A 23,533-nucleotide genomic window follows, 5' to 3' on the forward strand; every position below is an offset into this window, starting at 1 on the left:
AATATATAATTAAATAAGATGAATTATGGAACAGTACAGAAACGCTTTCTGTAACTATAGGTTGTATTGAGTTGCATCTAGCTCTTTGCACAGCCTTGCTTATCCCTGATCAAACGAGCTCAGGAAACATTCAAATCAGAGGTTTTCAATACTGCAACACATGATGCTGGTCAAAAAGGTAAATGCTGGGTCTTTATGCAAACTAAATTATAATTGATTGTGTCATTTCAATCTATTTGTTTCATGCGAAATAATTTTTAAACTGAAAATGTATTTGAATAAGTGATTGATCGTGTAAAGCAATTTATTTTAAAGACGTATCTCCCGACAGCGTTCTGGTGAAGCAAACGTGTAATAGTGAGAATTGTAAAAAAGTGTTTATTCATAAAAAAAACTTTGTTCTCTAACGTTTTAAAATCTCACTCGGCGAGTTAATTCGAAGAATTGAGCTGCTAAAGCCTGCTTGTCTCGGCTCCCTCTGTCTCATTCACTAAACTAGAACCCAGTTTCAGTTTTACCTAGCAACAGCACAGGCAGCCATTCTGATAGGCTGCGCCGTCACAGCGCTTAAATCATTAAATTAAATAAACCTGCACTTCACACACAGCGCCCTCAGTACAACTTTAGCTGAACTATTTGGATTGAAGTACATAGCTATAAACTAAGAGTCTTTATTTTTTGCAGATTATCATTTCGTTTGTTCCTGAGATAGTTTAAACTTTCTATTTCATATCTACACTGTTGTCTGAATCATGTTGTGTGCCATTTTATAATGTATTGAAGCACTGATATTAAAACGTGGGGAAATTGTCTTAATCATGTTTGGTGCTGCTGTATATTTTAAAATATATATAAAACGTGTACCTTTTCTAAAATGGGTGTGACTATCACTGCTTACTGAATGACGTCACTGGCTGTGCTGTTTGTCTCCGCCCATCATGCTCAGTATATCACAGCATGTCTAAACTGAGCGTCACAGTGTCAGCGCGTTTCAGACCAGGGAGAACACTTTGGCACTGCTTTGCGTCTAAGGTAAGACTTTCCAAAAACATTATCTAGATGTATTTTGTCTGTACGTAGATTACTAAATATCCATTAAAAACAGCAGCATGTTTATATGTTAAAGTCTCAATAGGTTTTAAATATAGATTTTAAGGAGGCAGTTTCCTCAATAGCCCACGTTGAACATTTTACATTTATAACTGCTTCTTGCAGAAGGAGTTTACTACTCTATAGGAAATAAACTCAACAAAAATATTATTATTGCTATTATCATTATATTGAGATGTATTGCTTTTTAATATTTTTATTTTGTATTGTTTTAGATGTATATGTTTTTCTTATACAGCCCTATTCTGTTTAAGTCTGTTCTGATTGGTTAAATGCGGGAGTCATTTGAGCAGGAATTCTTCTAAAAATATATAAACTGTAGAAATATATTCAATTCAATCTGTAGCAGCATAAAAATCATTTGGTCGATGGGATGAGCTGTGCTTTGCATAGCCTTGCTTACCCGACTCAAACCTGCCAAGAAAACATTCAAATCAGATGTTTTCAATGCTTCAAAGTGCAATACTGGGTCTTTATGCAAACACAGTGAAACGAAATCATTATAATTGATGATGTGTATTCCATATAGTATTGTTTGCTTCATTCAATAGTACTTGTAGGTTTTTATTTTCATCGCATAACAACCCAATAAGTGACTGATGGTGTGAAGCAGTTTATTTGATCAATATATCTCACAGGGTTCCGGGGCAGCAGCACAACTCGACTCGTTTTTCCTTTTCTCTGTTTTTGACGTCCAGTCGGGTTTTGGTACTGAATGAATCAGAGAAATAGAAAAGGGATTGCAAAATAGATAAGTAAATAACATGCTAGAAACGTGCGCTGAAGGGTAGACGCGCTGGTATAAATCAAAGCCAGAGCGTAAACCGCTTTATTATTGTATTGTTATTTTTATTGTACTGCCGATGATATCATTCGAGAGACGTGGATGTCTCTTTGTCATTATACAGCCCTCTTCTGTCTATTGCCATCGCGTTTGGTTAAAACATGTATTCCTTGTAAAAGTGATTCACCTGGAGTAGATTCGGTATATTAATATATGAATGTCTGTTGCAGGCAAACGTTTTTTTAAAAGTTTAATTGTCATCGAGTTAACGATTGATGTATGAAGCGCCTGATTGTCACAGTGCGGGCGGCATGATAGCAGCTTAGCGGTGTTCTGGAGCTGCAAAACTGTGGAGTTAGACTTGAACAACGCCTATTACAAACTCGACTCGTCTTTAAAAAACACAAACTCGACTCATCTTTAAAATCTCAAACACAACGAGTTAAGTAACCCCCTACTATTTAAAATCATATTTGCCATTTTAAATACGATAGCATTGTAAAGTATTGACATGTCCTAATAAATGTGAAATTCAAACAATTCAGTCCGCTAAACAATAGGAGAGACAGTCCGCTAAACAATAGGAGAAACCAAACAAGGAAAGTCATGTGTAAAAACACTTACAATTATTACCACAGTAATGATCTGACTGGATCTTTACAAAGCTTGATCCCGTGTCTCAAACAGCTTGGCTCAGTGTGGAATCATATTGTTATGCAGATAACAGAGCGAATAGTATTTTATTTAGTTAGGTCATTTAATATTTTATTTCTCTGCATTTTTATTTAATTCATATTCAGTATTCAGGTTAATATTACTTTTCCATGTCTCCGATCAACACACACAAATAAACATGCTTTTGAAACACGCAACCGGGTGAAACATGTTCCCTATTCTGTAGTGATGGAACGAAAATCACAATTCTACGCTTCTGAAGATGATTATATTGTTAGTACAGTGAAAGCCGGGAGTCTTTTACATTACGATTTTTTTAAACAAAAATCAATGAATAAAATATAAAATACTATATGAAGTAAATCCCCCACCATAAATAACTTCAAATTGCATGGATTTCCCGCGCTGCCTTCTGTATGAGTCCTGACAAAGTCAACACGCCCCCCCATTCTCACACACACCAATAAGAAATAGAACAGTCCATTTTTTATCTTCGTCAACAAGCGTAAAACCGCCATCGTGTATTTTATGAACGTTAGAATATTGAACTGTTATGACCATTAATATACGATGAAGAGGAGGAGTATAGAAGATGTTTTTGTTCTTGTCGGTAAGACGATAGTGACACAATCATATGCTTCTTATGCTGGGCTGAGTTGAGTGGGGGACGGAGGGGGGTGATGCTGGGACGCCAGAATCACCGTCGAGCCCTCTTGAGGTGTCGTGGGCTAGTCGACGAAACACTGAGGATGGAAGGTGCCCACTTGAAAACCCCAGAGATGTACCCTACTTAGCTCAATCCAGACGGTTGTCATGCTGATGCGCTGGGGAGGCCGCACTTTGGTTGATCCCCGGAGCCAGCATCGCAGCCGTTGTGTGTGCTGATGCGCCAGGGAGGCAAAATAAGCTGATCCCTGGAGCCAGCATTACACTTCAGCCATTAACACCAGACAGAAGGATATCTACATCATCATATGGAAGGAAACGTAAATGGATGGAGACGCATATGGATCACATTAGTTTACTGTAAAGCTACGTCTTAGTTGGTGCTTATCTTGGCGAGAGCCGAGTTCAAATCAGCATGAAGTTTTAACATCTACTCTCGTGTAATGGAAATCTTGTATGTTTTGTAAGCCACAGATAAAGTTATCAATTTTATACAACAGGCCTATTACTAAGATTCTTTTTAGTATTTGTGATTTGCATAGCAGGATTTAGGGGAGTTGTGTTTTACAGTAAGTGGTTCGGTTTTTTTATGTAGCAAGAAATATTGGCGTGTCCTCGTCCATGTATTATTAACTGTGTTCTTTTGAGAACAGAATATTGAATTTGGGAGGATTTTTTTTTTTTTGGTATATTGTGTTCTGTATTCTGTCAAAGGATAACAGTATTATTTGTTTTACTCTTGTGTCCACACTGCTTTTAACATGATGTGGAAAATTAAAACCAGGTAAAGGCGATCATCCAAATAAAGCTGAAGCACTAACGGATAACGACACAGAACGCATGTACAGCGCTGAAACACGACGTTTAAAAAAACACTGTACTGATGAACCTCGTCTTCTTAATATTAGCATCACAAGGGTATCCATGGATTATAATTTATGACGTCACAGAAACCCTAGATGGAATTATATTCCTGTAACTCACCAAAGATCATCTATCTATCTATCGAAGTCATTGTATTTATCTTGCTATTAATTGTTTTATTACTTGTACTGTGATTCTTGAAATGTATTTTTGTTTATGACTGTAAGTCGCCCTGGAGAAGGGTGTCTGCTAAGAAATAATAATAATAATAATAATAATAATAATAATAATAATAATCTATCTATCTATCTATCTATCTATCTATCTATCTATCTATCTATCTATCTATCTATCTATCTATCTATCTATCTATCTATCTATCTATCCGCATATTAAAGAACAGTGTAGTCATAATCAATGCTACTACTAAAATAATGTTAACAACAACAATTATCATACTACTAATATTACTGCTGGCACTTTTTCAGAGCTCCTCCAATTCAAACAGTTTGTGGAAGGGTGGTGGACAACTCACTGACACACAGGAGAGAGAACTTTATTTGAAACGCACTTGGTGCTTTGATTTATTTCCGCCACAAGGTGGCACTGTGATTCTACTGCAGAGCGCAACCTGATAGCAGCGATGGTAAAAGCCAGGCCGTTCACTCGTGGTGCGCACAGTGTTAGACTGGGGGCTGGACGCGGGTGTGCTGCGCACAGTGTTAGACTGGGGGCTGGACGCGGGTGTGCTGCGCACAGTGTTAGACTGGGGGCTGGACGCGGGTGTGCTGCGCACAGTGTTAGACTGGGGGCTGGACGCGGGTGTGGTGCGCACAGTGTTAGACTGGGGGCTGGACGCGGGTGTGCTGCGCACAGTGTTAGACTGGGGGCTGGACGCGGGTGTGCTGCGCACAGTGTTAGACTGGGGGCTGGACGCGGGTGTGGTGCGCACAGTGTTAGACTGGGGGCTGGAAGCGGGTGTGCTGCGCACAGTGTTAGACTGGGGGCTGGACGCGGGTGTGCTGCGCACAGTGTTAGACTCGGGGCTGGACGCGGGTGTGGTGCACACAGTGTTAGACTCAGGGGTGGACGCGGGTGTGGTGCGCACAGTGTTAGACTGGGGGCTGGACGCGGGTGTGCTGCGCACAGTGTTAGACTGGGGGCTGGACGCGGGTGTGCTGCGCACAGTGTTAGACTGGGGGCTGGACGCGGGTGTGGTGCGCACAGTGTTAGACTGGGGGCTGGACGCGGGTGGATGCAGTCCACTCACTTTTTTGGAAGGGTGGACTCAGTCCACCCACTATTTTTGCTGAAACAGCATTTCTCACAGCCCCTCTTCATTGTTATTTGTCTTGAATAGCCTATTTGATTTCTCCCCAATACTTAATCCTTTAATGTTCCTGACGCGACTTTTCCTTTTATGCGTCTGCGCATGCTCTCTGGCTAAACAGTCACTGGAGTCTTGCACTGAAATTGATAAGCGGCACCGTAAACTGAAATTCATGTGACAACTGTTTTTTAAAGGGCGAATGCATATTTTAAAGAATGTTATCATATAATAATAACATGTTTTAATTAATTTAATACATTTCTAAAGTAAACTAAGTGAATAATAGCATAACTATGTGACAGACTCGATGATAAACAGCATTTGCTCCACAACAGGCACTGCCTCCCTCATCGGTCCTGCGCTCCCAGCAAGATCTCTCGATTTGCTGAAAATAATTGTGAAATCTTATAATACAGCAGAAGTTATTTAATATCCTATCTGTGTGTATACGAAGACACTGCACACTCGTTTTTACTAGGCTATAATATAAAGCCTTCTGTTCTTTATTTTATTGCATACATTTTGTGTATTGCATATATTTAATTGTGACGTGTCAGATTTTAATGTGTTTTTTTTCTCTTTTTTAATTTTATTTGCTTGTTTCTTGTTTCTGTGATGTCTGTATGGTCTTTATAGTTGTTGTTGCAAAAGAGCTTTGGGATACTCTATTGTATGTAAAAAGGGCACACGTGTTTGGTTGTTATCAGATTTTTTTAAGCTTTAGTTTTTATTTGTGACCTACATGGTCTTTTTTATGGCTTTTTAATTGTAAAGAGCTTTAGGATCCTTATAATGAAAGACGCTATCTAACACAGATTATGATGACCGTTATTATTATTATTATTATTATTATTATTATTATTATTATTATTATTATTATTATTATTAGTAATAGTATTATTATCAATCAATAACACACAGATGATGGAAAGCAGGAAGGATGTTCTTCATTACAGTGGACATGTTACTTCAGGGTCTTGTTAGTTGCCTCTCTTTTTGTGGAAGATATATCTTTGTTCTCCGCTTTTAAATAATCCTTGTCTAATCCTAACATTGTTTTAAACATTATACCAGACATTTAGTGTATTTAATAACTGTTTTTATAACTGTTTTTATTTGTTTTCTTTTTTTAAACACTTTTCTTTGGGACCAGTTAGGAGATCTGAATTGTCAGATTGTTTTCCAAATGGTTTCATGTGCGCACAACCGGCATTAACATTTTTGAAAATCCGATATTGCCGAATATATCCTTGCAGCCAAATAATATATAACAGGCAAGGATAGCCCTCCTAGTTTAGAGTCTCCTTTTTTATTCTGGGCTGGGAACCTTCCATAGACAATCTACCCAACAGTGAGATTGGCAGAATTTTACAGTTTAGCGTGTTCTACTATTAATTCAAATTATTATACTGATTATTGGTAGCCTAAAACTTAATATAATATAATTCTTTATATGCAAATTAACATTTTCCCATCCATGGCCATGGCCAAGGTGGTCAGACCGTCGACCATTGTGGCGACACACACTGCGGGTTGAGAGGGGACTCGCAGTTGGGGGGATGTACATCTTCATAGAACTCATGGAGGGGTTGGGCAGCAGGGTCGTCCTTTCTAACGTCCAACCTTTCTTAAAGGATGAACTTCTGAAGCCCCATCTTCAGGCCCTAGGGGAGCTGAAAACAACGATCCACCCCATCCCCCCTAGGGTGCAAAGACCAGCCCCTCCACCACGTCCTGTCCTTCTGACGTCAAGTTACCATCCACCTGGCAGGGATGGAAACTGTGGAGGCCAACTGTGTGATTTTTTTCTCCTCAGAGGAGGTGCAGTGCTACCACTGCAGAGACCTGGGGCACCAAAATAAAAGGTGCCCTAAACTCAAGCAGAGTGCAAACCCATCCACGCCAGCACCGCACACCTCTGAGTCACCTCCACCTCAAGGCCCTCAAACAGGTATCTCGAGGGGGTCCTTAGGACCGGAGAGCCAGTCCTGCTGATTGAACCAAAGTTGCTGGACCCTCCTCAGCCTCCCCTCGAGAACAACCTGAACAGGATCTTTGATTTCTCCTCGACCCCCCTCCGCTCCGCAACGAGGAGAACCCTGTACTATTTGTTAGATAGTTAATGGGGGGTTTGTGTTAGCACCGCCTTTTTGATTAGGGGATGCTGATTAGCATTTTTTTTATCAGCTATTACATCAGCTATACCATCTTGAGTAAGCCTCATCTAGGATGATCGTAGAAGCTAAGCAAGGTTGGGCTTGGTTAGTACTTGGATGGGAGACCACCTGGAACACCATGTGCTGAGTGAAAGCTGATAGAGCCCTCCTGTTGGTCATCAAATAGGACTACTACTAATAATAACAACAACATTTCTGTTGAGGTTCCAATGTGATTGAGTATTCTGTTTTTTATTTTGTTTTGCTGTTTATTATATTTGAAGCTTTCCCTCTATGAAGGTGATTAATTGAAAGTCTTCTGTTTCTAATGCAGAGTCTGCTGTGATGGGGGAGAGAGGCCTGCTCATCCTTCTGCTTGCAGGTGGGTTTCCTTTATTTCTGGTTTTCTCACTGTTTGCTTTGATATTTTCCACATTCTCTCTCAGAAAAGTTATCGCAGTTCTTAAAGCTGCAGTGTCCCTCAATCACGTTCACTGTGAAACTAACATGTGATTCCTGGGTGTGTGTGTTTACTGCACTGCTCCACTTCTACAGAGCAGACCTGGCTGCAGTTATATCTGCTCAGCTCAGCACAAGCCATTGATCGGTACTGTGGGGGGTATATGGAGGCTGTCTGTCTTTCTGTCACACCTACATTGTTACAAATGTGTAGCGAACCGCTTGTCCACTTAAGATGAAATTTTGGTTTGAAACTGGAAAATGAATGGTTATCATGCACAGGCATGATGGAAAATACTGTATAGTGACTGCTTCTTTTTTCTTTAATTCTCTGTGCAAATTCCCTGGCAGAACATGTAAAATCAAACCATGCTCAGTTGTTAGTGCTGTGAAAGAGCAGGCTGGAAATGTCCGCTCCGCTCCCCTGCTCCATATACAATGGGCTCGCACCGCTCTGCACACAGCCAGGCACCGTGAGCTGTCAAGGCTGATTGATGGGCTATCAGGAGGTTCATTGAAACAATAGAAATGTCAACAGACCGCTCACTTGAGGAATGCAGACTGATATAATCAAACTTCAGTACATGTCTGCAAGTCCTGACTGATGAATACAAATAATACCGCATCACCTCATTGTTATAATAGGTTTTCTATGCAGCGGTCAATTTGACTGCTCCTGGTCGGAATAGGTATGACAGTATTTTATCTCACTAATTTTTGGAGCGACACGATTCTTTCTTTGTCAAGGTAATTAGTACATAGATTTAGGAAGTCAGGAAAGCACAGCTCTGTGTCTTAATATTTAAATTAAAATCCAAAAAACGGTCAAAATGACCGCCTTGCTCGTTCTAGTGTTAATCATGTTGTTTTTTCTTTATCAGGGTTTTGTGTGCCTGCATACAACCAGATCAGAAAACACGTGTTTGTGGAAACTAAGAAGAGTTGGTCTGAAGCTCAGAGGTACTGTAGAGAGAATCACATAGACCTGGCCACTGTGCGCAGCCAGGAAGATGCAAAGCAGCTTTTAAATATTGCAGGAGCTTCTCTCGGGGATTCCTGGATCGGGCTGTATCGTGATGACACACAGAACTGGCAGTGGTCTAACAGCGATGATGTCATCTACTCCAACTGGAGGGCAGACATCTTCTGTGCTTCTGTCAATTTAGAGGGAAAGTGGATTGATTTACCCTGCCACCTTCAGAAAGCCTTCATGTGCTACAAAGGTAAAGACATTATTGTTGCTATATTGCAATTGATTATTCATTCATTTTAGTTCTTATAATTATTAAGCATCCCTGGGAGGGGAGCTTGTATGAGTTTGCAAATCCACCCACTCCTACAGCTGCTAATATCTCAAACAATTTCAGCTTGCAAATATTTTCAGTCAAAACCCTGAATCCAAGTTGCCCTTGAAAGGACACAAAAACATACAGTTATTAGATGTGTTTGGTGTGTTTCAGAGGCCGTTTAAAAAAATACTTGTCATATCTTGTATAATCTTGTTATATCAGAAGTTAGTTATCAGGAAATTAGGGGTTTTCTTCTGGACCGTGTCCTTTTGGATTTCAACATCTTTGAGGGCCTGTCGCCCCCGACAGCAGCATAGTGGGCAACTCTGGATGCAGATCTCATCTTTGAGGGCCTGTCGCCCCTGACAGCAGCATAGTGGGCAACTCTGGATGCAGATCTCATCTTTGAGGGCCTGTCGCCCCTGACAGCAGCATAGTGGGCAACTCTGGATGCAGATCTCATCTTTGAGGGCCTGTCGCCCCCGACAGCAGCATAGTGGGCATCTCTGGATGCAGATCTCATCTTTGAGGGCCTGTCGCCCCCGACAGCAGCATAGTGGGCAAATCTGGATGCAGATCTCATCTTTGAGGGCCTGTCGCCCCCGACAGCAGCATAGTGGGCAACTCTGGATGCAGATCTCATCTTTGGATTCTTCTAACATTGCCAGGCATTGTCTTGCTGATAGCCTTCCAGCTGAGCAGTAGATTGACTTTGCCATTCGATCATCTCAGACGAGTTGCTTGGTTCTTGAATTGCAGCATTGTAGAGGAATGCAGAGATCACCAGTTGTTTGGCCGACATTTACTATTCCTATATTATTATTATGACTAGGGGCTCTAGTGATTCTAAGGTAAGAGTTAGCACTCAGTATTCAGTGAATCCTGATTGCAACTTATTCTGTGTGTCTGTGTCTGTCTGTGTGTGTCTGTCTGTGTGGCGTGTCTGTGTGTGTGTCTGTATGTGTATGTGTATGTGTCTGTGGTGTGTCTTTGTGTGTGTCTGTGTGGTGTCTTTGTGTGTGTCTGTGTGTGTGTCACAGAAAATAAATAAATAAAGGGACAGTTATTTTGAGAGAAATGTAATGGCAGTCCTTTGTAAAGATAGTTAAAGAACAGGGACTTGCTCAGGGTCACACAATGAGTCAGTGGCTGAGGCAGGATTTGAATCGGGGACCTCCTGATTACAAGCCCTTTTCTTAAACCACTGGACCACACAGCCTCCTACCGCTGGTCATTATCATGCAGTCGATGCCCTCAGAGTTTAGAATGTTGAAACTGTCATTGGAACAGGCTGACTTCAAAACAGACAAATAGCAGCCAGTACAGGAAAGTACAGTACAGTACAGTACAAGGGGGGGGGGGGGGGGTCATAATGATACTGTTTGCTTCATATTGATTGTGCATCAACTGTGAGGAAAATATGAATGAATTGAAAAAGAACAGTCATTATTCCTAAATCATTAAATAGACTCCCCCATCCCCCACTTTGCTATTAAATACTTTTCAGACATAAACTAAAGAGACTCCCATGCACTGCTAGAGATGCTGCTTTTCATGACTTTGATAGCTGAGCCGGGTGTGACTCGGGTTCAATCACTATACAACAGGAGAGCCAGCACACCTCCACAGCTGACATTGATTTTGATCTGATGTTTGTGTTTACAGAGCCCAGCAACATCACTGAGAGATACACCCTGATTGAAGAACTGAAAACCTGGACTGAAGCTCAGCAGTACTGTAGAGAACACCACACCGACCTCGTCAGTATAAAGAACGCCAGTGAAAATGAAGAAATAGTGAAGAAAGCGCAGGGCAAGCCCTTCTGGATAGGCCTGTTCAATGAGCCCTGGAAGTGGTCACACCAGGGGGATAACTACACATTTCACAACTGGAACTATGGGGAACCAAACAATTGGGGAGGGGGTGAGAAGTGTGTGGCGATGAGTAAGACTGCTGGATGGAATGACTATGGCTGCAACAATCAGTTGCCCTTCTTCTGCTGTGAGGGTGAGGACCCTGGTCAGACTGTGTTCTCATTTAATTCAGTGTGTACCTTCAGGTTCAAAGAGGGAAGCATGATTAGATCTCTTCAGTCGGTCCTGGTTGTGACAAATCTTCCAGTTTCCACTTTGAGAATCAATCACAGAGGGTCTAAATGAGGTTAAAAGGGTAAAAAACCCAGTTATATTTCCTTAGGCTTTATGGTATTGTGCTGTGCTGTGCAATATCGTATAATAACAAGACATGTACCTTTACACATTCTAAAATAACATTAACATTGATTGACAGTGAATTGAGTTTTTCTCACAACGATTTCTTTGGCTACCTGGTGTTTCCATGACCTTCGTCACTCATGCCAGAATGATACTTGTGTTACAGTACAAACCACAAGCATGTTGTTAGTATATTTATTATCACCATACAGTTCTACTAGTGTCCCACCTTCTTACAGGACCAGTAATCTGTGACTGTTGGTTCCATTTCCAGTGGAAATCTTTTCTGTGAAGAACACGTTTTCACTCATCTTTATTGTGCTGTCCCCTCTCCCCAGGCGGCTCCTCTGGTCAGTGTTTCTATGAAAGAACTTGGAAGACATGGCAGGAAGCTCAGAGCTACTGCAGAAACCAAAGCAGAGACCTGCCCAGTATTCAAGACCAGGCCAGGGTTAATGAGCTTATAGGTCTTATACCTTCAACTAATGACTCTGTTCACTGGATCGGGCTGTATCGTGACAAAGAGAACTGGCAGTGGTCCAGTGGAGGTGATGTCATCTACACTAACTGGGAACGATACCTCTTCTGTGCTTCAGTCAATGCGAAGGGAGAGTGGGAGGATTCACTCTGCAGTCAGGGAAACTATTTCATGTGCTACAGCGGTGAGTTGAGATTCAATTCCTTTGTTAATGATACAGCTGACTGGACTGGGGGTTGAAGCCATGTCCCCTGGATACTGCACAGGGGCCATAATCTTGAAATGTTCAAAAGAAGAAACATCTTCTCAAATACAGTGTTTCTAAGTTTGTTATTAAGAAAAGTGTAACGAAGATTTGTTATTCATAACACATTTTCTTATGATTTTTTTCCTTCATAAGAAATATAAGAAAATGTGTATTCAAAGAAATATTCAACGATTTCCAGGTGCAAGGGTGTTTATTGATTTAATTAACAATGTCCAGAGCCTTATGGCAAACACCTGTAAATAATAATGTTGTAGTGCTACAGCGGCGTGTATCACTTGGTATTTGTAATTCCCCGGGTTTGACCCGCAACCAAAAGTCCAGTTTTACACACCAACACTAAACACAAAACACAAACACAGTTCCTAGTGATAATGAATATGTGCAAGTGGTGTAATACAGTTCTGTGTGAAATGCAGGGGTGAAAGTGATGTCCGAGTTTATGCTGGCTTCTGCTACAGCTCCGGATCGTGTTATAGGTAGTCTAGTTTAAAACAGACAAACAGTTATAACAAACACTAACAGATGAAACAAACTCACGGTTTACAGTACGGTAACACAGGATCCTTGTAGGTTGTCTCTAACTATTTACCAAGGAACAGATCACTTTACGCTATGTCTCCTATTTATATCCTCGCTCATGACCCCTAGGTTAAAGAGCGCATCCGCTCCTCTAATCCTCGGATGCCACACCGTTTACCGTCGGGGTCATTGAGTTTGGATACCACAGCTCCATCCCTTTCCTAAACGACCGACTTCCACCTACCCTACGGAATAAATTGTCGTGCCATTTAGTTAAGAGTACTCTGTACCACTTACACCGTGCCCTTACAGGTCGAGAGGGAGATCTAACACTAAGAATCATTCAATGTCACAAGGGCTTATTAGATGTGTAGAAGAAATATGTTTAACAGTTAAATAACTATTTGTATTTGAATAATAGGTGATAAAGGGGGTTGTAGTTTTGCTGTATTGTGTGTAGTGGGCTGAACCTCACATGACTGATTCGTTTGTTATGCAAATGAGGTCTGACAGGTATTCTGCAATATATACAAGTTGCATCTCCCTGTTACAAGTTATTTTCAGTCACCATGAGCAAAGGACAGACTTTCATACACAGCTCATAGCACAGCAGGTGCTCGGTTGGCAGGTGATTCCCTAACCAACACTAGGCTACATAAATGCCATGTTTCCTGAGGTACAGCCTCCACAGTGATGAGCCAGTCTTGTTGCTCGTGACAAATGCAACTTTTGTTTCTCTTCTAAACAGTGTTGTTGTGATCATACACTGGTGGTAGAGTTTGTTTTTAGAGATTGAGGTTAGCAGTTTTATCATCCCGCTTATCATACATGGACAATCTTATGACACACGGGTCTCGCACCACCACCATGTACAATAAGACTGTACAATATTATTATTATTATTTTTATTATTATTATTATTAGTTTATTTAGCAGACGCCTTTATCCAAGGCGACTTACAGAGACAAGGGTGTGTGAACTATGCATCAGCTGCAGAGTCACTTACAACTACGTCTCACCCGAAAGACGGAGCACAAGGAGGTTAAGTGACTTGCTCAGGGTCACACAATGAGCCAGTGGCTGAGGTAGGATTTGAATCGGGGACCTCCTGATTACAAGCCCTTTTCTTAAACCACTGGACCACACAGCCTCCTACCGCTGGTCATTATCATGCAGTCGATGCCCTCAGAGTTTAGAATGTTGAAACTGTCATTGGAACAGGCTGACTTCAAAACAGATAAATAGCAGCCAGTACAGGAAAGTACAGTACAGGGGGGGGGGTCATAATGATACTGTTTGCTTCATATTGATTGTGCATCGACTGTGAGGAAAATATGAATGAATTGAAAAAGAACAGTCATTATTCCTAAATCATTAAATAGACTCCCCCATCCCCCACTTTGCTATTAAATACTTTTCAGACATAAACTAAAGAGACTCCCATGCACTGCTAGAGATGCTGCTTTTCATGACCTTGATAGCTGAGCCGAGTGTGACTCGGATTCAATCACTATACAACAGGACAGCCAGCGCACTTCCACAGATGACATTGATTTTGATCTGCTGTTTGTGTTTACAGAGCCCAGCAACATCACTCAGAGCTACACCCTGATTGAAGAACTGAAAACTTGGACTGAAGCTCAGCAGTACTGTAGAGAACACCACACCGACCTAGTCAGTATAAAGAACGCCAGTGAAAATGAAGACCTAGTGAAGAAAGCGCAGGGCAAGCCCTTCTGGATAGGCCTGTTCAATGAGCCCTGGAAGTGGTCACACCAGGGGGATAACTACACATTTCACAAGTGGAACTATGGGGAACCAAACAATTGGGGAGGGGGTGAGAAGTGTGTGGCGATGAGCAAGACTGATGGATGGAATGACTATGGCTGCAACAATCAGTTGCCCTTCTTCTGCTGTGAGGGTGAGGACCCTGGTCAGACTGTGTTCTCATTTAATTCAGTGTGTACCTTCAGGTTCAAAGAGGGAAGCATGATTAGATCTCTTCAGTAGGTCCTGGTGGTGACGAATCTAGCAGTTTCCACTTTGAGAATCAATTACAGGCTCCCTGCTCAGGCTGATGGGATGGTCAATATCCTTCCAGAGGTAATGGGGTGATGTGGATTGCAGCTATCAGTACCCCTTGTGCTGCTGTGACTGAAGGCTCCCTGTTCAGTCTGTGCTCTTGTTCAGCTCAGTGTTTGCACCCCAGTCTGTGAGCAGGGACTCAGAGGCTCAGTCCATCTGATCCTACAGTAGCTGTCTGACCTCCAGAGCAGGACAGGGTGTAGCCTAGAGATCTGAAGAACCAGAAACCAGCCCTGTCATTAAGAGTGAGAGGGAGCAGCTACCCCTCATTGTTATACCCAGGAGAGACGTGTGCTGTGATATACATTCTTACTGTCTATTTATTATATTTATTTGAAAACAATAAACCATGTCATTGTCAGCATTGCCCTGGTGGAGACAGCAGCATAGACACAGTTTCATTTAAATTCATTTGAACAATACACTTGAAACAGGAAACGCTAAATCTTCTTGTTGTGTGTTTTCTTTACAGATTCAGACCCCACAAGCCCCCCTTCCACTCCGGTCTCTCAAGGTATGCAGTGTAATCACTTCAGTGGATTCAGAACAACTGCAGCAATATGGCTTTGTTATAAACTTTCTTTCTCTTTTTTTCTGTTTACAGAAGCAGAATCCTCGAGCCCCCCTTCCACTCCGGTCTCTCAAGGTAAATGCAGTTTGAAGAGGGCAGTTTGTTTAGTGTGATTGACAGCCCACACCATGAGTTATAAATGAATCACAGTGTTCTTATCAACCTCACTAATTTAACAGTGAGCTCACCATTGCCCTGCTGAGGACAGCACCACACACACACACGCACACGCACCCAGACACACACACAATGTCACTCAAATATATTTAAATAATAATGTAAAAAGGCAAATGATGTATTTTTTACTCCTGCAAATCCAAACCTCTCAAGCCTTCTCTCAACTCCAGCCTCTAAAGGTAAGGAGTGTATTAGTTCAGTTTGAATGTGGCTTTGTAATAAATTACTTATTGTTTGAATTTTTAGTATTTATTTATTGTCCTGATGGAGACAGCAGCATAGACACAGTTTCATTTAAATGCATTTGAACAATACACTTGAAACAGGAAACACTAAATCTTGTTGTGTGTTTTCTTTACAGATTCAGACCCCACAAGTCCCCCTTCCACTCCGGTCTCTCAAGGTATGCAGTGTAATCACTTCAGTGGATTCACAAACCACAGTAGAATGGCAATCTCATGTGTCACATGAACCACTAGACCCCCTGTGTCTGCTGGTTTTCATTCCAACCAAGCTCTCAATTACTTAACTAGACCCTTAACTGAACTGATAATTTGCTTAATTAAACCTTTTTACTTGTTTTCAGCTCTTGAACAGTTGCATATTTCAAGTTAGCTATAACATTTGATAAGTAACTTGAACTGCAAATGTTTAAGAGCTGAAAACAAGTAAAAAGGTCTAATTAAGCAAATTATTAGTTCAATTAAGGGTCTAGTTAAGTAATTGAGAGCTCGGTTGGAATGAAAACCAGCAGACACAGGACCGAGTTTGAGAAGCCCTGATCTAAACCGCTCACTGTAGACGTGTCAGTGCATTGAAATCCACACAAAGGAATGGTAATGAGGTCTAAACTAGCATGCAAGGATTCAAATGGTCCCTGATGGAAACATCTTGAATACTGTTGAAAATTGCCCAAACATTAGACACTCATCTAAACATCTAAACACAAGAGTTCATCTTTGAAAATCTACCTCTACACGTCTGCTTCTTGTGTTCTAGGTACCAGCACCCCACCTGAGCCCTGCACTTAACTCACGTTCTGTGCTGCACATTACAGACTACGTGGGGTCTTATTGTTTTACATGGGGTTTATTTAATGGCTGTGTGAACTCTTCTGTGCTGCACATTACAGACTACGTGGGGTCTTATTGTTTGACATGGAGTTTATTTAATGGCTGTGTGAACTCTTCTGTGCTGCACATTACAGACTACGTGGGGTCTTATTGTTTGACATGGGGTTTATTTAATGGCTGTGTGAACTCTTCTGTGCTGCCCATTACAGACTACGTGGGGTCTTATTGTTTTACATGGGGTTTATTTAATTATTCAGCTCAGTGTTTGCACCCCAGTCTGTGAGCAGGGACTCAGAGGCTCAGTCCATCTGATCCTACAGTAGCTGTCTGACCTCCAGAGCAGGGCAGGGTGTAGCCTAGAGATCTGAAGAACCAGAAACCAGCCCGGTCATTAAGAGAGTGAGAGGGAGCAGCTACCCCTCATTGTTATACCCAGGAGAGACGTGTGCTGTGATATACATTCTTACTGTCTCTTTATTATATTTATTTGAAAACAATAAACCATGTCATTGTCAGCATTGCCCTGGTGGAGACAGCAGCATAGACACTGCTTCATTGAAATGCATTTGAACAATACACTTGAAACAGCAAATGCTAAATCTTCTTGTTGTGTGTTTTCTTTACAGATTCAGACCCCACAAGCCCCCCTTCCACTCCGGTCTCTCAAGGTATGAGTGTAATCACTTCAGTGGATTCAGAACCCACTGCAGCAATATGGCTTTGTTATAAACTTCCTTTTTTTTCTTTTTACAGAAGGAGAATCCTCGAGCCCCACTTCCACTCCGGTCTCTCAAGGTATGCAGTGTAATCACTTCAGTGTGATTCACAAACCACAGTAGAATGGCTCTCTCATGTGTCATGTGAACCACTAGACCTATTGAAGCCATGTGAGATTTGTGTGCAAAAATAATGTGAAAGCTGAACCTAGCGTGAGGCAACTGCCTGCCTGACACCAGCTCCCTGCAGTGCAATTCGGGACATCTAAACCAGGGCTTCTCAAACTCGGTCCTGAGGACCCCCTGTGTCTGCTGGTTTTCATTCCAGCCAAGCTCTCAATTATTTAACTAGACCCTTAATTGAACTGATAATGCGCTTAATTACACCTTTTTACTTGTTTTCAGCTCTTGAACAGTTGCATATTTCAAGTTAGCTGTAACATTTGATAAGTAACTTGAACTGCAACTGTTTAAGAGCTGAAAACAAGTAAAAAGGTCTAATTAAGCAAATTATTAGTTCAATTAAGGGTCTAGTTAAGTAATTGAGAGCTCAGTTGGAATGAAAACCAGCAGACACAGGGGGTCCCCAGGACCGAGTTTGAGAAGCCCTGATCTAAACCACTCACTGTAGACTTTTCTGTTCAGCGTGATTGACAGCCCACCTCATGTGTCATGTGACATGTGATCCACTAGACGGGGGTGGGGTGGGGGGGTGTGCAAAGTGGTCCCTTCCACTCCCGGTCTTTGTTCCAAGCCTGTTCTAAATTGTTTAATTGAACCAATTAAAGCTGCATCCAGTCCCTGAAGTAGTTACTGATCTCATTTCACCTGTTAAAGCTGGATTGGAATGGCCCAGCACTGTGATTGGACACCCCTGCACTAGAGCTATATAAGCTGAGGGAGAGTGTGTGCAACTATTCAGCAACACCACTAGGAGAGCAGAAGATTGTCTTTCGGCTTGGAATCCTAATGTATAGAGTTACATTATATTGTACAGTACAAAGAATATGTATTTTTAAACAAAATCTACTGCCTGACAATGTCACCCTGCACTCGAATGATTTTCTCATCAGTAGGCTATGCTGCAGTGTGTACAGGTTACATTGTCGCATTTGAGATGCAAGTGCAGTCTGGCTCACGGATAATCTGAACCAATCTGCTGTCATAAAGAAGTGCAGGCTGATGGCAGCTGTAGAAGCACATTTTAAATATTACTGCAAACATTAAACCAACACTCATGACTGACACATGAATAGCACATGAGTGTCACACACATAAAAGCATATTAAAGTAAATGAAATTATTATTATTATTATTATTGCTATTATTATTATTATTATTATTATTATTATCAGCAGGCAGTCCACTCCCCGAGGAGCTCCACCTGATCTCTCACAGTATGGTCTGGCCGGAGGCTTGGCAGTACTGCAGGGATCGCTACACTGACCTAGTGAGCCTCACAAGCCTGGCTGCACAGAACAGAGTGTCGGAGCTCGTCAGGAACAGCACTGCGTCGCGATTCTGGATCGGCCTGCACAGAACCGTTGTGTATGATAACTGGTACTGGGTTGCTGGTAAGGATAAGAAGGCCCGTCTAAACTACACTAACTGGGCCCCCGGAGAGCCCAACAATCCTTACTATGAGCACTGTGGGGAGATGGTGCTGCGGAAGGATGGGGGGGCTGAGTGGAATGATCTGTGCTGCTATGAACAGCTCCCCTTTATCTGTTTCAAAGATTAAAAACATCCTGAAAAGCTTTTACAGCAGTGGCTCTCAAACTATCTCCAGCTGGGACCCCTTTTAAAGTCACTTTAGTCTGAAAAAAAAAAAAATTACTAAGAAAATGATAGAAATATCTCAATCTAAATTGTGTGAATAATAAAGCAGAAAGAAATCTCGTATCTGACAGAGTTTGCAATGCCATGTCCGCTCTATAAAGAGCTGCTGCAATGCACTGCAGCCATCGCGGATGGAAGGTCTGCTTGAGATGTGGTCATTAAAAACCTTTCTGTGACCCCCAGGGTGTCCCAACCCCCAGTCTGAGAACCACTGTCTCCACAGAACCCAGAGCTTTACTATAGGAGTAGTGCAGCAAAATACTACACATTCCTATCAAAGAGAATCCTATGTAGCAATCTTTAATGATATACATCACTGTGATATTCCATTCCGTACTTGTTTAATATCTTATTGTGTGTTCTGTACAAGGCTCGAAATTAACATACATTTAGTAGCATTTTGCTACCAAAACTCTTAATTTGCTACTAGTTTTTTTATGCAGTAGCATTTTTCTGATCCCTTAAGCTGCAGTTTATATGACCGACCCTGAGTGAACAGGAACACAATTACCGCTATTAGTTTTTTAAACACGTATATTACTAGTACCTTTCATAAAGCAGGACACCATTTCAAATAAGCTTCCTGATCTGTAGATGCCTGAGGTTTATACCGCTGTCGTGCCGAATTCTGCCCCTTGCTGGATTTTGAGACATGCGCATGCTTGTGTGTTTTGTTGAAGTTTGTCTATGTGATTTATTTAAGCTATTAATTTATTCAACGTTGTTTACTGTGATCTTTCGCCATATCTAGCCTCAGACGACTCATGTCATTTTTAAATATGTATTTAGAGACTCAAATTAAAGGTCGACCCATTTAAAATCATCTAAACGTATAAATCATGCGCCCTTTTCCACACGCTGCATGTGCAATACGATCTGTGTTAGTGGTGAGCAGTAGTCTTATTAGCAGTGCAGTATTGCACCACTGAATTGTGAATAGCAGCATGAAAAGATTGACGCAGAATCCAAACAATGTTAGCATGCTATGAAATGCTTATTGCAATACAGAGCAGCACGGTTTAACATGATAAAGATAGCAATGAAACACAGGAACGCAAACGCACACGAATGACAGTAATGCAAAATAATATATTTGAACAAAGTATATATTTGAAGGAGGTATATATACGTTTGAAGGAGGTGTAACTGCAGTGTACAAAATTGAAAGATAGAAAAATGATTTTTTTTGGATGTACACAAGGTGTAAATGATTTAACTGGTTTATATTATTTCAGGATGTTTCGAGCAAAGCCCTTCTGCTGTGTGTAAAGCGATGCATGTATATAGATATACAGGATATGAGGTCTAAATGAACATTTAATGTGTGGTGAAGAAAGATTACAGCAAACCACGGCGATGAGTAAACTATACAGATTAAACAGAGGATCACTTAACTATGTCTTATTACCAGGGATCCTAGTTTTCCACAATAAAAAAAATGAAATTCTCCAATAAGAGAAAAATCCGCGTTATTCCGCAGGGCTAAAATGAGTTTTCCTGCCACAGTATAAGACACACAAACAGTACTACTGGGTAACAGTTAACACAGGAAGTATGTCTTCTTGTTCGTGTTACACTTGCTGTGTCTCTTTCTGTTGTATTTTAGTTTATATCTTTAATTATTCTTGAACTGTAACCTTGTATTACAGTGGAACCCGTGTACGTCGCTTTGGATAAATAAATTAATTAATTAATTAATAAAATATAAATGGTTACACTTTCAAATTCTAAGCAAGTTACAAGCTTACCAGCACCATTAATCAATAAATCAATCAAACTATATATATATATATATATTCTTTAGGGGTGATTGTTATTGTTTGAACAGCTCTGGATACTGAAGTAAACTGAACTTGAATACCGGAAGCAGTTTTATTAGACAGGCATGTTGATGGAAATTTAAAGCAGAGTTGCCTGTGTTAATGTTTAGGTATTATACGTGTATTGATTCTGTTATTATCAAACAAACAAAAAAAAAACCTTGAATGTTTTTTTGCCCCTCCCCAAGTGTAAAACCAAAAAATCTCCAGAAACACACAATCCGCGTTTTTAACGTCTTCTTGTAGTTAATCCGCTTTTTTCCGTTTTATTGTAGTTAATCCGCGTTTTTAACGTTTTATTGTAGTTAATCCGCGTTTTTTCCGTTTTATTGTAGTTAATCCGCGTTTTTCCGTGTTATTCCGCAGCAAACGGATTGCTAGGATCCCTGCTTATCACTAAAATATTCAAATAAAAATCTCATCTGGTCAGTTTTAAAGAAGCTTAATGTGAGGAAATGGCCGTTCGAGAGCTATTTTGTGTTTTGATGTTTTTATACTGTGTTGCTGTCTAAAATGTACATTTCATTTGTAATACCAAAAGTTCATGGTGAACCACGCCGATGAATAAATGAACAGTTTAAGTAATCACACGGACAAACTTCAGCGAGACACTTACGCATGCGCATATCTCAAAGCAGTGCAGAATTCTTCACGACAGCGTCCGGTGAAGATACACGCGAGGAACACAATGCAAATCATATCGAGTATAAATACTGTCACTAATCACAACGTGCTTACAATTTAAAAGTTTATTTTATAGAACAAAAGTACAATTAAATAAGTGTTAAAACATTACAATGTTATAATATAACAGGCAATGACCTAACAGGATATGAAGTTTATTCAGGGTCTATAAAATGCTAATTTAATCTGTATGGAGAATGGAGGCTCCAGTTTTGTTTTAATGTTAATCCTGGTTTCACCCACGCTAAAAATCAACACATAATAGCAGATAATTATTACTTTATCAAAATTCTGACTACGAATATATATATATATATATATATATAAATAAATAAAACAGGAGCAAATAGCTAGCTATAGCGCTACCATGATCCTTGCTTTATTAGTACGAATAAGAGACGAAATACAATCTTGAGGTGCATTTATTTATTTATAAAAATTAAAAAAAAGTATTTCTTAATGCCCCAGTTGTAGCATTCAAAAGAGAAGCTAATTTAGGTGATATTTTAGTTCACAGTAAACATAAAAGAATAATTGACAAAATAGGTTCTACGAACATGTGCACCAGTAAATGTAAAGTGTGTAAATACATAGACAAACGTAAAAATATAATTAAACATAAGAACACCACATATCCACTAAAAACTAATACCTACTGTAAAAATAGCAATGTTGTTTATGGAATAGCCTGTGAAAAATGTGATGAAATCAAATATGTTGGAGAGACTGGAACTACTTTATAAAAAAGAATTCAGAACCACCTTTCATTAATTAGAAATAAAAAAATGAATGAACCAACAGTACAGCACTTCACCAGTCAAGGACATGACATAAATGATGTAAAGTTTGTAGTATTAGAACAGCTAAAATTAGACAATGCGACATATAGAAGAATAAAAGAAAGTAAATGGATAAATAGACTGAACACGATTATGCCAGTGGGACTCAACAGAAAAGAATGAACTAATGAACTTCAATAAATATATAACATTTAAATAAATAAACAAAATTCATTCAAAGGTTGTGCATGCTGATGCGCTGGGGAGGCCAAATCAAGACTGATCCTCAGAGCCAGCATTGCATGATATAATAAAAATATAAGTTTATATAAAGTAGTGTTAATTAGAATGAATACAGATTCAAAGATAGAAGTAAAAATGATGTCACAATATATAGAACACCATTACATCATGTAAGAATAAATCATGGATTTGAATGTAACAAATAGTTGTCATGCCGTCAAAAACCTATAAATACCTCCAATGTTTTGATTCAAACACAGGCTCCCTAGAGAAAGATATGTACAACATATTGAAACGTTGGGCAGCTGGCTCTTTGAGCTAATATATATATATATTGCACAGTCAAACTATAACTTACACACATAGCTAATTAATGTCACTGTTTAATAAAAACCAACCAAGCATATTTTTTAAAAAATCTTGGTTGATATACCTTATTCTATTATTACTTCTTAGTTAATTTATTCAAAATTGTACAGCATTTAAAAATACAGTGAAAAGGCAGAATGTGAGCATACATATTTATGAACAAACCAATTAGTGTAACATGTTGCATGAATCTTTTAAATGTAGCGGTACCGTGCTGGAATTAGCTTTCATTTTCAAAACAGCTCGATTGTGGTTGTAACCTTATCAATCAATCAACCAATCTATTTTATATAGCACCTTACATAGTGGACCACCATCATAAAGCACTTTACAAGATCCAGTAACAACAAGATAATCCATTATCAT

At 40.2% G+C, this 23,533-nt stretch overlaps 1 protein-coding gene across 1 annotated transcript; it reads left to right on the forward strand.

Moving 5' to 3' along the window:
- Positions 1-984: 984 nt before the first annotated feature.
- LOC117965817 (C-type mannose receptor 2-like) lies at positions 985-19,223 on the forward strand. The gene is made up of 7 exons (XM_059018447.1): positions 985-1,032; positions 7,920-7,967; positions 8,926-9,267; positions 10,999-11,340; positions 11,885-12,208; positions 14,391-14,732; positions 18,780-19,223. The coding sequence occupies exons 2-7, from the start codon at positions 7,931-7,933 to the stop codon at positions 19,172-19,174; spliced, it is 1,782 nt and encodes a 593-aa protein (XP_058874430.1). The 5' UTR covers positions 985-1,032; positions 7,920-7,930; the 3' UTR covers positions 19,175-19,223.
- The last annotated feature ends 4,310 nt before the right edge of the window (positions 19,224-23,533 follow it).

This window comes from Acipenser ruthenus, chromosome 59 (assembly GCF_902713425.1).
Source record: "Acipenser ruthenus chromosome 59, fAciRut3.2 maternal haplotype, whole genome shotgun sequence".
NCBI classification, from domain to species: domain Eukaryota; kingdom Metazoa; phylum Chordata; class Actinopteri; order Acipenseriformes; family Acipenseridae; genus Acipenser; species Acipenser ruthenus.

Coding starts and splice junctions, on each gene's coding strand:
- LOC117965817 (XM_059018447.1), top strand. CDS start 7,931: ATGGGGGAGAGAGGCCTGCTCATCCTTCTGCTTGCAG. Junction 11,341..11,884: donor GCCCTTCTTCTGCTGTGAGG/GTGAGGACCCTG, acceptor CCCTCTCCCCAG/GCGGCTCCTCTGGTCAGTGT. Junction 14,733..18,779: donor GCCCTTCTTCTGCTGTGAGG/GTGAGGACCCTG, acceptor TATTATTATTAT/TATTATCAGCAGGCAGTCCA.